Source organism: Abramis brama, assembly GCF_963993115.1.
Source record: "Abramis brama genome assembly, chromosome: 2".
Classification (NCBI taxonomy): Eukaryota; Metazoa; Chordata; class Actinopteri; order Cypriniformes; family Leuciscidae; genus Abramis; species Abramis brama.
Window position 1 is genome coordinate 19,989,091 of NC_139964.1, and position 16,119 is coordinate 20,005,209.

The 16,119-nt window shown below is 43.6% G+C and overlaps 1 protein-coding gene across 2 annotated transcripts in view; it reads right to left on the reverse strand.

Moving 5' to 3' along the window:
* Nucleotides 1-12,029, reverse strand: part of LOC311077825 (complement C3-like) — a 59,989-nt gene extending 47,960 nt beyond the window's left edge. The window contains exons 1-7 of one of the 2 annotated variants that reach the window (XM_084106456.1): nucleotides 11,827-12,029; nucleotides 11,547-11,742; nucleotides 11,290-11,458; nucleotides 11,037-11,110; nucleotides 10,805-10,893; nucleotides 10,544-10,626; nucleotides 10,358-10,445 (exon numbers count right to left, since the gene is read on the reverse strand). In XM_084106456.1, the coding sequence (XP_083962582.1) occupies nucleotides 10,358-10,445; nucleotides 10,544-10,626; nucleotides 10,805-10,893; nucleotides 11,037-11,110; nucleotides 11,290-11,458; nucleotides 11,547-11,742; nucleotides 11,827-11,897 (770 nt within the window). In that variant the 5' untranslated portion in view covers nucleotides 11,898-12,029. The remainder of the gene's footprint in view (nucleotides 1-10,357; nucleotides 10,446-10,543; nucleotides 10,627-10,804; nucleotides 10,894-11,036; nucleotides 11,111-11,289; nucleotides 11,459-11,546; nucleotides 11,743-11,826) is intronic. The other variant, XM_084106455.1, reaches the window with a different exon arrangement.
* Between the last annotated feature and the right edge of the window lie 4,090 nt (nucleotides 12,030-16,119).

A 16,119-nucleotide genomic window follows, 5' to 3' on the forward strand; every position in this document is an offset into this window, starting at 1 on the left:
TTTTCGAGCATGTTTAGGCCCTCAAAAATGCAATTAAATGCGGAGAAGAATAATAATAATAATAATAATAAACAGAGCAATTCCAAGAGGGTCCTCACACCATCGGTGCTCGGGCCCTAACTATCCAGAGCTAGCGATGCTGACTAATACAACAGCACAGCAGGTGATAAAACACACTAAAGCCATCTTCGCAAGATATGGAATTCCGGTGACTGTGGTGAGTGACAACGGACCACAGTTCAGCAGTCAGGACTACAGAGACTTTGCAGAGACTTACGGGTTTGAACATGTAACATCAAGTCCACTGTACCCACAGTCAAACGGCTTGGCTGAAAAAGGAGTGCAGATTGTAAAGCGTCTGCTAAAGAAAACTGCTGAGACTGGAGAGGATCCTTATTTAGCACTGCTAAACTACAGAGCATCCCCTCTTGAATGTGGACAGACTCCAGGTGAACTTCTTATGAACAGGAAGCTGAGAACACGGCTACCCTCAGCAGAACACCTGCTTCAAAAGAGACAGAGATTATCCAAAGATAAACAGCCAGAGCAGAGCCTATGACAGGAATGCCAAACAGTTATGTCCACTGGAACAAAAGGACACGGTACGTGTCAGATGTGATGGAAAATGGGGACCTGTAGCGAAGGTCATCAAAGAGACAACACCAAGATCCTACGAGGTACTTACTGAGTATGGTAACACAGTGCAAAGAAATCGCCGTCTCCTGCTGAAAGTGCCAAGCACCTGTATTGAAAGTACAGACATCTCTTTACGAAAAAGAAGTTTATTCAAGTGTGCTATTAGTATACTTCTTTTAAACTAAAAATAAGAAAGTATACTTTCAGTCTACTTTTTATATACTTCTCAGAAATATACTTTATGTACTTCTCAGAAATATACTTCAAATTCCGCTTAAGTATACTTGACTTATACTGACAGAAAAGTCTAAGTATATTTGGCCTCTACTTGTTGATCGAGATATACTTAAAAGTATAATTAAGTATTCTAAGTATTCTTGGCTTGTACTTGTGTTTACTATTTTGATTGAGTAGCTTATTAAATACTTTTTTAAAAACATAATATTACACACTGTCGTATAAACTAACATGTCCAGGTTTATATAGTAGCAAACATTTGGGTGGAATAGCTTATAGAGTAAATAAAATAAGCATGGAAAATAAGTTTATTCAAGTGTTCTATTAGTATACTTCTTTTCAACTAAAAAGAAGGAAGCATACTTTCAGTCTACATTTTATATACTTCTCAAAAATATACTTTATGTACTTCTCAGAAATAAACTTAATTACACTTAAGTGTACTTGACTTATACTGAGAGAAAAGTCCAAGTATATTTGGCCTATACTTGTACTCAATCTTTTGATCGAGATATACTTAAAAGTTTAATTATTTAAAGTATACTTGGCTTGTAGTTGTGTCAACTCTTTTGATCGAGTAGCCTATTAAATATACTATTTTTTACATCGTTTTTCATATACAGTCTTATGAAACTTTGTTTGAAAATATTGATTAGAATATTGATATAAAACAGATATGTTTCTAATTCTGCGTATCTGTTTTTTTGTGTAGGCCAGTCCACTGGTGTACATAGGAATTTACTTTAATTAAACTTTTCCCCACCATTGACTGAATTTTCCAGCTATCCATGTTTTCACTGGTATACGGTAGGGGGCGCTATGACACATCTTCTAGTACAGAATCTCCGGATCAAAACACAGGAGAAGAAGAAGCTGAAACAAGTGATAGAAGATTGCTGCTCACTCAAATGTAAAATAATGTGATCATCAAACATTAAACAGCTTGTAAATCAAAACTGCTTACTGTTTCCAAATGAAATGAAGCGTAACCCATGAAGAGAAAACGACTGAAGCTGTGGGGATGTCGGACTCGAATTTACTCCATCTGTGTTTGATCATCGTTCTCAATCTGATCTTTGACAAAAATGTGATTTTCTCAACTACTTTGTTTAAAATGTTGCGTTTCTTTATGAAACTTACCGACATTCAAGTGTTGATAAAAAAGGATGCATGAAGCTAATAAAATGTTTTTAAAATGAAAGTAGAATTAAAGGTATTTTTAAAGTATAAAAAATAACATTTGAACATAGTAGTATAGGCCTACTGCAACTGCAAAAAATATATATAAATAGTAAACTGTAAGTATAATGTTAAGTTCACTTAAAGAAAACTTGTAGTATACTTGCGGTATAAAATGTACTTGGTTACTCGCGTAACCTCGGTTCTCTCTAGTAGAGGGAACGAGTACTGCGTAAGAGTATCTTACGCTAGGGGAAAAATCCTTTTCCGCGAGATATTGAAGCCAAAAAATTATCCTTAATTTTGAAATAATGTAAAACGCGTTGCGGCAGCATACAGCCATAGGCAAGACGGCTCGCGCGCCTATTGGTTGCTCTGCGGCAACTGCATGAGCCTATCGAGCGAGGCCTAGCGTGACGTCAGACCCAATGGGGGTGCTTCGCACCCGCTACGTCACGTCCCGCCAAAACGGGCGTGGCTTAGGCCTATAAATTCCGCTCGCAGGCGACCAAAATCTGTTTTTTTCATATGCGAAGCAACCAGAGCGTGAGCATGCACGGCAAGATACGCAGTACTCGTTCCCTCTACTAGAGAGAACCGAGGTTACGTGAGTAACCGAGTACGTTCTCTTACGAGAGGTCTCTCGTACTGCGTAAGAGTATCTTACGCTAGGGGACCCAATGTAAGACGCCGTGTGTGCTGGGATCTGACACCACAGACCCAAGGGCCAAACCCGGGGTTCATACAGTGCAAAATCACCAGGGGACTCACGGGAAGTCCGGGAAGAGGGGAGCGAGGCCACGCTCTTCCACATATAACAGCGCCACAAGACGCAAAGTACACAATACAGACTGGGCGGAGTACGGCCTGAACTGATTGGGGAACAATGTGGGTCTTATACAGTTTGCCCAAACGTATATTTATTATTTTATGGTCGATCAGTGAGCTTGTGCTCAACAGACATAGCATCCTGGGCTGATAGCATCAGAGCAGATAATGCTAGCCATTAGACCGACAGCAACCTGGCCTGCAGGGCGGGAACCTCTAGGTTGTAAAACCTAATAAATGTAGATGGGGAGGCCCAGCCTGCCGCCATACATATATCTTGTAAGGCAATCCCACTTGACCAGGCCCACGATGAGGCCATGCCTCTCGTGGAGTGCGCTCTGACTCCCAACGGGCACTGCAAGCCCTTGGAAGCATACGCCAGCGCAATAGCGTCAACTATCCATCTGGATAGGCTCTGTTTCGACGCAGCTAGTCCCTTAGAACGCCCGCTGAACGAAACAAAGAGCTGCTCTGTCTGTCTGAAGACAGAAGAGCGAGACACATAAGCTCTTAATGCCCTGACTGGGCAAAGGAAGCTCGCGTCTCCTTCCTCGTCAGAGACCGGTAGAGCTGACAGGGAAATGACCTGAGCCCTAAACGGTGTGTTGAGGGATTTTGGAACATAACCGTGCCTGGGTTTGAGTATAACTTTCGAGTCATTAGGCCCAAATTCCATGCACGTCACGCTCACTGAGAGCGCGTGTAAGTCCCCTATACGCTTCACAGAAGCGAGAGCCAAAAGGAACACCGTCTTGAAAGACAGGTGTTTGAGATCAATCGTCTGTAAAGGCTAGAAAGGGTGACCTTTCATGGCTTCCAGCACCGTAGAAAGGTCCCATACAGGGACTGAGGGAGGTCTGGGAGGATTCAGCCTCCTAGCTCCTCTAAGGAAGCGGATGACTAAATCGTTCCTTCCTATGGACTGACCAAGCGTTGTTCTCGAGAACGCTGCTATAGCCGCCACATAGACTTTGAGCGTGGAAGGGGTCCTGCCCTTATCCAACAGCTCCTGTAGGAAGGAGAGAACCTCCGTCACCCCGCAATCCGGGGGTGACACGCCACGAGCTGCGCACCAGCCGGAAAACACTGACCATTTTGAGGAATAGAGACGTCGAGTAGACGGAGCTCTAGCCTGTGTGATCGTGTTTAACACTTCCATTGGGAGATCAGCGGGTACCCGTTGATGGCCCAAACATGAAGGGACCACAGCTCTGGGTGAGGACGCCAAATCGAGCCGTTGGCCTGAGAGAGGAGATCTCTCCTCAATGGCACTGGCCATGGGGCAGTGCTCGCCAGCTGCATCAACACTGGGAACCAAGATTGGTTTTTCCAGAGCGGCGCTACGAGCAGCACTGAGCATCCCTCTTCCCTGATTCGCTCTATCACCTGAGGCAGGAGAGAGACGGGGGGAAAAGCATAGAGCGGGCGGCGAGGCCATGCATGAGCCCTGCTCTTGGAGAAAAATTCTAGACAGTGAGCATTTCTTGAGACGCAAACAGTTCCACCTCCGCTCTGCCGAATTTCTTCCACAGCAGCTGGACTGTCTGTGGGTGTAAAGACCATTCGCCCGCCGGAACATTGTTCCTGGACAGTCTGTCTGGTCCTATGTTTAGGAGCCCTGGCACGTGTGCTGCTCTCAACGAGCGCAGGTTACGCTGAGCCCACACCAGGAGGCGTTCTGCTAGCCTGTACAGGCTCCGAGATCTGAGGCCGCCCTGGCGATTTATGTAGGACACCACAGACACGTTGTCCGAGCGGACCAGGACGTGGTGTCCTCTTATCTGGGGACAAAAACGCGTCAGCGCGTTGTCCACTGCCAACATTTCGAGGCAGTTTATGTGTAGAAGCTTCTCCTGTTCTGACCATAGGCCGAAGAACGGTCTGCCCTCGAGCAGCGCTCCCCATCCCGAGGTGGATGCGTCCGTGGACACCACCCTCACCCTCGAGGAAGTCCCCAGGCTTACACCTGACTGGTACCAGTCGTTTGCTTTCCAAGGTTTCAGAGCTGCGATGCATTTCTGATTGACCTTGAGACGAGGCAGACCGGAGGCCCACGCTCCGCGTGGTACTCGTGTTTTCAGCCAGAACTGCAGTGGGCGCATGCGGAGCAAACCCAGCTGAAGCACTGATGATGCTGCGGCCATAAGGCCCAGCATCCTCTGAAATCTCTTGAGCGGGACAGAGGCGCCGCAACGGAATGAATTCACTGCGCGCTGAATGTCCAGTGTGCGCTGTGGTGATAGCCGTGCTATCATAGACAGCGAGTCCAGCTCTGTGCCCAGAAAAGATATTGTCTGTCTGGGGAGCAGAGAGCTCTTCGCCCAATTGACTCGGAGACCCAGATTCTCGAGGTGATCGAGTAAAATGGTCCTGTGCTCTATGAGCTCTGAGTGAGATTGAGCTAGAATCAGCCAATCATCCAAGTAGTTCAATACTCGCATGCCCCGGAGTCTGAGGGGTGCGAGCGCTGCGTCCATGCACATCGTAAATGTACGGGGTGCCAGGGACAAGCCGAACGGCAGGACTGTGTACTGATATGCCTGGCCCTCGAAGGCGAATCTCAAAAATCGCCTGTGACGTGACGCTATCTGTATTTGAAAATACGCGTCTTTCAGATCTATTGACACAAACCAATCTCCTCTGCGAATCTGCGCGAGGATTTTTCTGGTTGTGAGCATCCTGAACTGTCGCTTCACAAGCACTCTGTTCAGTTGCCTTAGATCTAATATGGGTCTGAGACCCCCGTCTTTTTTCGGTACCAGGAAGTATCTGCTGTACAGCCCCCCTTCGCTCTGAGCTTGAGATAAAGGCTCTATGGCCCCTTTGCTCAACAGTTTCACAATTTTGGCTCGAAGTAGGTGTGTAGCGGTGAGGGCGTCGGCGAAACTGAAGCGAATAGCCTCTTTTTATAATGTCCAGCACCCACTTCGAAACCCCGGGTAGCCTTTCCCATGCATCCGCACGAATAGCTAGGGGTTGAATGCGAAGCTCGCTCTGTCCATTCGGCGACAGGGGAGCTTCGGTGTGCTGTAACATGAGCGTCGCACTCGTGACATTCGAGGCAGGGGGCGCGCTGATAATAGCGGGCAGATTGCCCGCGCTCGACCCCTCTGTGGTGGGAAACCGTGGGGGGGAGGGCTGGGCGAGTCCCGTAGGAACTGTCATGTCTATGTGCGGATGTGGGCGCGGGATAGCGGGCACATCTACAGCACTGAGCGCATTGCTCGCCTGAGCAGAGCGAATGCATGTTGGTTTCGTTTTTACAGAAACCGTGAGACATGCGGGACGTAGTGTTTGTGGGCACTGGGTAGTGGGCACGTTTACTACGTTTAATGCGCAATCGAGTCGATTTTATGTGTGCGAGCCCTGTGTGACGGGCTGTGCTTGTGTGTAGGAATGGGCACTGGACAGTGGGCATTTTGTCTACACATGAAACACCATCGGCCATGGCCGGGACACCAGAAAATACACTCTTTATGGGATTTATCTGGGTAGCCGTAAAAACGGCATTTGTGTGCAGGCAAGCGGGCAGTGGAACCGGCTTGTTGGCTGCGGAAAACACTGGACCAGTCGCATTTCCTGGAACTGGTCGAGCGATAAGCTTTGGTGGAAGTCCGGCCGCAGCGGGACTTGAACACCGTCGCTTTCCTAGGCGTGCTAGGATGACTTCGGGGCCTCGGGCTTCACCACAATCCTGGACCTCGGGCCACGCGGGGTGGGGCGGCGGTTGGATGAGCGAGAGCGCGGTCTCGCGCTTCGTCCCTGACGGCGCTGCGAAGTGGCGGTGGTGGGCGGAGGCTGAGGCTGTGAGCTCTGAGCAGACGGTTTCGCACGGCCTGCTGCAGAACTGGAGCGCTTCGGGAGGAAGTGTTTCATGGCCTGCGACGGTTTCTGTACCTCGGCGAATCTTTCCGCGAATTCCTTGACGGAAGATCTAAAGAGGCCAACGGAAGAAAGCGGAGCGTCGAGGAACGTGGTGCGCTCGGACTCAGACATCTCGGAGAGCGTCAGCCACAGGTGCCTCTCAGTCACGGTGATAGAGGCCATGCTCCGCCCTATGGCCTGTGCAGCAGACTTGGTAGCGCGGAGAGCGAGGTCTGTAGCGCTCCTCAGGTCTGGCACGCAGATTGCATCTGGTCCTTTCTCATCCAGCTTTCGGAGGAGATCGGCCTGGAAAATCTGCAGGGTGGCCATGGTGTGCAGCGCTGACGCGGCCTGCCCCGCGGCGGAGAAAGCGCGGCGAAGCAGGGTTGACGTCGTGCGGCAGGCTTTTGAGGGTAGCGCCAGCTTAGCGCGCCGTCCAGCGGAGGGCGGGCAAAGGTGGGACGCTATCGCCTCTTCAACCGGCGACAGCGAATGGTATCCTTTGTTCTTGGCATCGTCAACGGTGGAGAATGCCAAAGAAACAGAAGAACGCATTCGGGCAGAAAAGGGGGCGTTCCAAGACTTAGCGACTTCTTCGTGAAGCTCAGGAAGAAAGGGCACTGGCCTTGATGCAGGTGAAACGCGCTCCCCGGGCAGAAAGAACCCATCCAGCCGGTTGTGAGCAGGCTGCTCAGGCGTAGACCACTCGAGGCCGAGGCTCGCCGCGGCCTGTGCGAGTACGCGCATGAGCTCCGTCTCAATGCTCGCTCTTTTCCCTGACGTAGCGCGGGCAGGGGGCACGAGGTCCACAGAGCTTGCCCAATCCTCACTGCCTGATGCCAGGATAGAGCAGGAATCGTCATCTCTCAGCAAGGCTTCCTCGTCAGCGTCATCGACGGAAGCGGTGGCAGACCGCAGCCGCTGCGCGTCAGGAAGAGAGGCTGATGAAGCCGGTGAAGCAGGCGGGCGAACCGGCGAGCTTTGGCGGCTGGGAGACGGTTCCGGGACCTGCTGAGCACGGCGCTTTTTACGGTGCGGTAACACAGCGGGCGGGGGTGCAGTCTCTGCGAAACATGCCAGGCGAGTCCTCAGAGTTGCCACGGGCAAGAGCTCGCAATGAGGGCAGCCGCCGTCAGCGAGCGCGAGAGCTGCATGATCCTCACCCAGGCAGGAAACGCAGATAACGTGGTGGTCCCCGTCGCTGAGTGTGGCTCTGCACGAGCCGCAGGAAGGCATCTTGAAAAAGACGCTGCTCTTTTAGAGAGAGTGTGTGTTGCAGCGGCGCACACACAAGCACAGAAAAAGGATACAACGCCGGATAGCACAGCAGGAAGGCGATGAAGGCGGCGCGGCCAGTGACTCCAATAACTCGTCCCGCTGTAAGGCTTGTCAGACGGCGCGGCTTCTTCTCCGGATCCAGCGATGCGTGTGCTTCGCTTGAAGGATGAAAAAATCAGATTTTGGTCGCCTGCGAGCGGAATTTATAGGCCTAAGCCACGCCCGTTTCGGCGGGACGTGACGTAGCGGGCGCGAAGCACCCCCATTGGGTCTAGGCCTCGCTCAATAGGCTCATGCAGTTGCCGCAGAGCAGCCAATAGGCGCGCGAGCCATCTTGCCTATGGCTGTATGCTGCCGCAACGCGTTTTACATTATTTCAAAATTAAGGATAATTTTTTGTCTTCAATATCTCGCGGAAAAGGATTTTTCCCCTAGCGTAAGATACTCTTACGCAGTACGAGAGACCTCTCGTAAGAGAACTACTAAACTAGTAGTTTACTGAGAGTACACTAAAAGAGCAAAAATAATATATAAATGGTAAACTATAAGAATGATGTTAAGTTCACTTAAAGAAAACTTGTAGTATAAAACTACTAAACTAGTAGTTTACTGAGAGTACATTAAAAGAAAACTTGTAGTATAAAACTACTAAACTAGTAGTTTACTGAGAGTATACTTCAAAGTTGCTACAAGTATTAAAATAGTAAACTACTAGTATACTCATAAGTTCACTTGCAGTACAAATGAGAAACATAATTATGAACTAGTTGTGCACTTAAAGTTTACTACTGTTACACTTATAGTATACTTAAATATATACTTTTATATACTTCAAGTGGGCCAATTTAGTCCCAAGCGGTATTAAAATAGTACACTTACAAGTTTACTACTAGTACATATTGACATTAGTATACTTACTACATAAAGTATACTTAAAAATATACCTGAACATTACTCAAGTATACTTCATAAAATGAACTTGAAGTATACTTTTTTTTCGTAAGGGATAGTTATCTCTGATGGACTAACTGAGCAAACACGAGTAGAGAAAATCTCACCTAGCTCTACAGCTGTCACTGAAAACATCACAGAAAACTCACTTTCCACTGAGATAGGTTGAGGAAGACATCACGCAATGAAACCTAAAAGACTGATAGAAGAGTGTTAAGTTAGGTTTGTAAAAAAAAAAAAAAAGTTTTGTGCAGCTAATGTTAGAAATATGCAGCAAGCTTGTGTTGAACTAACTTGTTTTTTTGTTTGTTTTTTTACTGTTATTATGAGTAAGTGCTGTTAAAGTTGACAGACCTTGTTTAAGTTGTAGTTAAAAAAAGGGAGATGTACTGATACTGACTATTGTAACAGAGTGTTGCTTTATGTTGCTTGTAAACGAATGTGGAGCAATAAAGCACTCTTGAGAATGGCAGTCTGTGTGAAGAGTCCAGTCAATACACCTCCCATGTCAAAATGCCCAACTTTACAGCAGAAAAAAATATGTCCACAGCCTGGTACACAAAGTGGTTTTGGTCTATATAGATAATTTTGCCCTTCATGAGAACTGTGAGGGGGGTTTAAATTATATTAAGCCTTAAAATTCTACATAATTAAGGGGCGTGGCCACTTGAGTGACAGGTGGATTGCCGCTGTTGTCACTACTAGCCGTTTGTCTGCTGTCTGCTGTATGTTAGCATCCCGACACCTCAGATAATTCCAGCTGCTGAACTTGCCATCTCTGCCGTGTTTGTGCTTTTTTCAGGATTATTTCATACAATTTAATACACGACAGACATCCTGTAGAATTCAACCAATCAGATCGTGACTTTGCAAATCCTGAAGTGTTTCCAGTAAATTGTGCCATCCATGGTCGTCACTGAAGATGAGACTACCATGCTCCTTACTACCCTTTAGCACACTCAAAAACTGTGTGCTACCCCATTACAGATGCACACACTTCTTGTTACTCTAATTATAATATGTCACAGCACCACTCGGTGGACAACAAAAGCTTTACAATCCAATAAATTGCTCCTACAAAACCATTTAAATGGTAAGCAAAATGTAGGCATATTAAATCAATTAAAGTGTTACCACATATTGTGTAGTGCAGATCTATTGAGAAGGGTCAGACACAACTGAAACAATATTTGTACAACCAGTAAAACAGAAAATAACCACAGACTAAGATAAATGTCTTTACTTTGGAAGTTATTCTATCTCAAATACTCATGAAAATTTTGGTTGCTCATAGAACATTATTTTGTACTTTTCATACAAATATAGTGTTCACACATTAAAGATTAATTTTCAATACACAGAAGCAGAACATATTTGGTCTTACTTGGCTTCAATGTCGACTGTCAGGCTCTCGTCACCCACATAGAAGAATGACTTACTGGGTCTTAATCTGACTCCAAATGTTGGAAGCACTATAAACCAAACCAGAGAAAAGACACAAATAAATGAAAACATTATCTTAGATTTTATCGCATTTACACAACACACATTTTATTGACACACATCTTACCATATTCTTTGACCTCAAAGTCTGCAGTAAACGTCTTCTGAGGAGTGTGTGTGTACCGAGTGACAACCTTCCAGATCCCAAGACTGAAACAAAAACATTTCAAAACACTTTAACAAAATATAAATAAGCATTATACAACAGATCAAATGAATCTTATAACACAGATTACATCTATGAGTATTGTGTAGATAAATTCAAGACAAATCATTGAATCATTAAAGTTCACTCAGGTTGAATATCTTCAGTCAGTGTTTTACACACCTGGCAACCTCAGGAATGTCGTAGCTTCCAGACTTCATCCCTTTCACTGGATCTATCTTCTCTGATGAAACTGTGATGCCTTGTGGATTCTTCAGAAACACAGAAATCAGCATTAAACACTGTGTGTTTACTGAGATCAGCAGTGCAATGATGTTCATTACAGCTGAAATGTCTACAGTGTGTGTGTGTGTGTGTGTGTGTATTAACAGTGTGCACTTATATAAGTGTGTACCATGATCTCCACCGTGACTCCAGTCTGACTGAGTGGTTTCATGTTGGGTGTCAGAGAGAAAATCCTGTATTGAACTGCAAAAGAGGTCAAAGCAAAAAACTGAAATATGAGTTCTGATGATTTTTTACTCAGATTCAAACCATGAATACATATGCAGCAGTCAGTTTAATAATAAACAATTATGTCATGCTTATGTAACACATTTAAAATTCACTTTGTTGTATTTTTCCCATTTCTTTGCACATACTCATACCTGTGCTAGCAGGCGTGTAGATGGGCTTGTCTGTCTGTACAAATATATATCCAGACTGGAATGAGACCATGATCACTTTCTCCAGGGTTTTGGATGGAAACTGAGCTTGTAGATACACATACTGCTTCTCCAGAGGATCATCAGAGAAATAGTTCTGATCATCAGGGATCTAGAGAACAGATAATCATCCGCCTAAATTATATCTGATGATAAATTAATCAGAATTAAACATCACTGCACTGTTATGTAGCTCTCACCTTTATATCTGTAAGGATCTGGTAATTGTTTTCTGCAGTCAGTGTCACTGGTTTGGACAGTATCTCCCTGTCTTTCTTTGGGAAGTTCTTCACTGAGATCCTCACGTTCAGGTTTCCTCCAGAGTAATCCTGAGCCTCCACAAACACGTTCTCTGAAGAACCCACTCTCAGCAAATTAGGAGCTGACAGAACAAACCTGAGGAGATCAAATCACAGCGTTTGAAATCTTAAAAACTGATTATTAGTAACTCTATGAACAAACGGTGTGTTTAATACTCACAGCGGGTCACACAGTGTGAGGAGGGGTGAGGAGAGAAGAACAACAGTCAGACACAGCAGCTTCACGTCCATCGTGTCTGTGTGTGTGTCTCTTTCTGTGTGAAACTGAAAACCAAAAAAAAAAAAAACATGAAATTTAAACAATCTCCACTCCCTTCCCTCCCTAAAAATGGTTTAGTCCTATTGTTATTAATCACTTCAGTTCAGTCAGCGGAGGACCCAATAAATTCGCAAGTCCCACCCTAGCTAGTGAATAGAACCAATCAGAGTTCAGGCTGATCCGAGAACAGCTGAAGTTAGAAGTAAGCAGTGGAAGTGAGACTGACTGAAAATGTCGGGGGAAAAATGTGGGTACGTCATAAAAAGGAGAGGGGAAAAGAAAAAAGAAATGGAGGAGAGGAAGGCCAGGAGAACTGCTAAATCAGTCTATCAAAACAAGATATTTAACAAGACAGGTTAGTGCACTGTATGGATGTCAATGTGATTGGGATGTCGTCGTGCCCTTATCATTTCGCTGCCAGATTTACTTTCACGGGAATAGGACACTTAACAGTGGCGCGGGGGGTTACACGATACGACCGAAAACACTTTCACTTTCACTATTAAAGGGACAGTACCTTCACAATGTCCTACTGACAGTCTACAAGATTACCACCACAATTAAAATGTTACAAATGAATTACAAGTGACTAAAATGATCAACCACAGTAACACATTGCACATTTAGCATACTGTCAAAGCTAAATGTTACTCAAGGGGGTATTTTGCAGTTACGAATAGAATAAAAAGAGAACAATGATGTGATGTTACATTATTCACAAACGTGCACACGAATAAGTATGGAGATTTAACTACACTATACACACTGTTGTGATGTAATTTCTTAATCATTTACTCAGTCTGTAATAATTCTTTCTCAAAACCTAAAGTGAAGTCTTTTTTCATAACAGGAAACATTCCCAATCCCCCCCCCCCCCCCCCCCCAAACCCCCAAACCCCCAAACCGATGCATTGATAAATTGCACCCTATTGTTTAAAACAGCGGTGATATGAACTAAACTGGTTAAGTTGTGAAATGAGCAACCCTCACAGTCAACAATTTGATCTCACCATGAACTCTCAGATACTCGTGATGTGTTCACAATTTGATCTCACAGTGAGCTAAAAGTGTAACCTCACAGCACCTCACAGTGCTCATACTATAGTCACAATGTGAGATGTACCCAGCATGCATTGCAGCATGAAGCTTTTGATCGTCACCATTCTTGAGATTCATTCGCTGATTCTTGATGTCTCTTTGTGTCTGAAGGATACAGTAGATGAAATGTGTCTTATTAAGCATTCAAATTCCTTTACAAATGATTATGACATTCCTGGATCTCATTCTGTAAAATCACAGGGCTATTATACTCAAAAATATAAAAAAAATAATAACACCTCACAAACACTGGATACTGAGTTTAGATGATGATTATGTTGTTCTCAGAGGTGTAGTGGTAAAAAAAAGAGGTGGGTAAACTATAAATTCTGGTAGACCACGACATGGTCACCCGGTAAGGATCTGCAGGGTGTATCCTGATGACATCGCTATAGGCTATCGTTTGATGGTAGTACCAAGGGTATCACTGGTTGTTCCCTCATCATAGGTCACAGCACACACACAAAAAAAAATATTCAATTCATACATTAATCTAAGTTCTTGTTAAAGAGACTCAAGAAGGAATAATATGGTTGAAATCTATAAAGTTTACTAAATGACAAAACAGAGAAAACAAAAATATTAATGAGAGATAGAGAGGAAGGCTTATATCCACTTGTACATAATGATTAGGGATTTGGGATTATTTTCATAGTCGATTAATCTGTTGAACATTTTCTCGATTAATCGATTAGTTGTTTCTGTCTATAATATGTCAGAAAAATGTGGATCAGTGTTTCCCTGTAGAGGGAAAAAGTCTTTAACCTGGTGCAGGCTTGATTCCCTCTGAATCTCTTGTACAGTTGGGTTTCCTACACTGTTAACCCTTGCTGTAAAATTCTGACAATATTATACCATTTTCCATTAAAACAGTAATATACCGTAGAAAATAAAAGTAGCCTACAGGAATATACTGTGAATTAACAGTGCTCAAAATCGACACTCAGAGGCTGTTTTCACAATCACACCCTATACCCTCATTCACTATTCCCTACATTAGTTCACTAATATAGTCCACTTGAATGAAAAGAAGTGAGTGAATTGAGACACTGATGAACACCTGATAAGCAGAATCACTGAAGGACAGAGAAACAAGAACAGAAAAAAGAGAAACACAAAAACTACAACTGACTTCCAGCAACACTGAGTGTGAAACCAGTTTACAAACCAGTTTACGATTACTTCTTTCATACATGTACAAAAGTTCTTGTTGAGAATTAACAGAGATTTAGTTATTAATAAAATTTGTTGTCACCATGATGGAGATCAGTATTTGCTTTAGTTGGTCTCTTGTCCCTGGACTTCTTACCATTCATCTCTCTCTGACTGCTGTAACAGTGAGTTTATAAAAACACATTTGTTATAGCAAGAAAGAGTCAAGAGGAAGATGATCAGGTGTTTTTATTCTTTTGTGATGATGTCACAATCATCCTGGACATGCCTGATTTTCAGATTTTTCCTGTATATAGTCATTGAAATTATAGTTATCTCATGTTTAGCATATATCTGTGAATCTACTAAATGAAATCAATATTTCTGTAATCAGGTCTTCTGAAGAATATTGTAATCATATAATGCATTCAATTTTATTTTACTCCTGCTTGACTCAGACACACACAGATATCAACAATCAGCATATGAATCTCAACAATGGTGAAAAGTTTCATGTCGCAATGCATGCTGGGTTCCAGGATAATATAAAACTCCCAGCATGCACTGCTGCATGAATAATAATAATAATAAAAAAGAAATATTGCCACCATTGTTGAGATTCATGTGCTAAATTGTGATATCTCAGTGTTTCTAAAACACAGGGTAGCTCTGTTTCTCTGGTTATGCATCATGTGTTAAAAAAAAAAGGAGTCATTGTATTTTATTGCTGCGTTTTCACAGTGGTGGTAATGTAACACTTTTGATTAAACTCTGAATAAGTGAGAATTAATTCCTTAGTGAATGAACAGGCAATATGATGATTTTGTCATCATAATCATTATAACTGCAGTCATTCATAAACTGTGTGCGCACAAGTGTGACTTGCAAAAACAGCTCAAGCAGCAAAAAAAAAACTAATGTTTTAGCATCAGCATCCCAACTAAAGCAAACACTGATCTCTATAACGGTAACTTCAAACCAAACATTTTCAATTACACATCTCAATAACAACTTCTGTATGACAGAAATAAAGTCATACTGGTTAATAATAAGTGTAATAATGTGTAATGGCTGGAAGTCAGTCGTAGTTATTGTGTTTCTCTATTTTCTGTTCTTGTGTTTCTCTTTTCTTCAGTGATTCTGCTTACAATCACTTACATATTCCCTTAATTATCTCACTGCATCGTTACTTTTTACTCGTAGTGTGGATTTCCCTGAGGGGTTGAAAGGGTTAACTGTGTAAGATAAAAAAGACACACCCACAAAATGTATTTTAACAGTAATAAACTGTAAGTTATAAAACAGGTTTATACTGGCAACACTGTTGCCAGTAGTTTACTGTAAAATTATTTTTTTGGGTCACCATTGTGCAGAAGAGTAGAGCCTGTGCTTCAGTCCAGGAGAAGATCTACAAACATTGATGATTTGCTGCATGTTGCTTTATTTAACAGGCAGTGACTGTGTAGTTGCTGGTCCAGTGGAAATCTTTTTATGTACAATAGTTTTTTAGTGGTCTCAAATGTAAAAAGTTCACAGTAATACTTTGCTCACATTATTAATGCATTATAAATTTTAGTTAATATATTTAAATGACAGTTGGTCAATTTAAGGCAGTCGGTTTCTGCAAGTGTAATTAGTTAACTATAATTTAGTGCATTTTTACAGAAACAAACTAGATTACAGTAAAGAACTGTACAATTAACAGTATTTTACTGGCAACAGTGTTGCCAGTATTTTACTGTAAAAAAACCCGGTAAGGTCTAACAGTGTACATTAAACCAGCTGCCTGTAAAGAATTTAAAAAAAAAATCACTTTTTTTTGCCTCGTTTTAATGATTTCCTGTTGCGGCTGCTATTGAAAAGGCTGAAAATATGCCGTCCCGCCCCTTCGTGTTCGGCGATCAGGTTTCATTCTCGCGCAGCTTGTTTAGTAACTTCACAAGC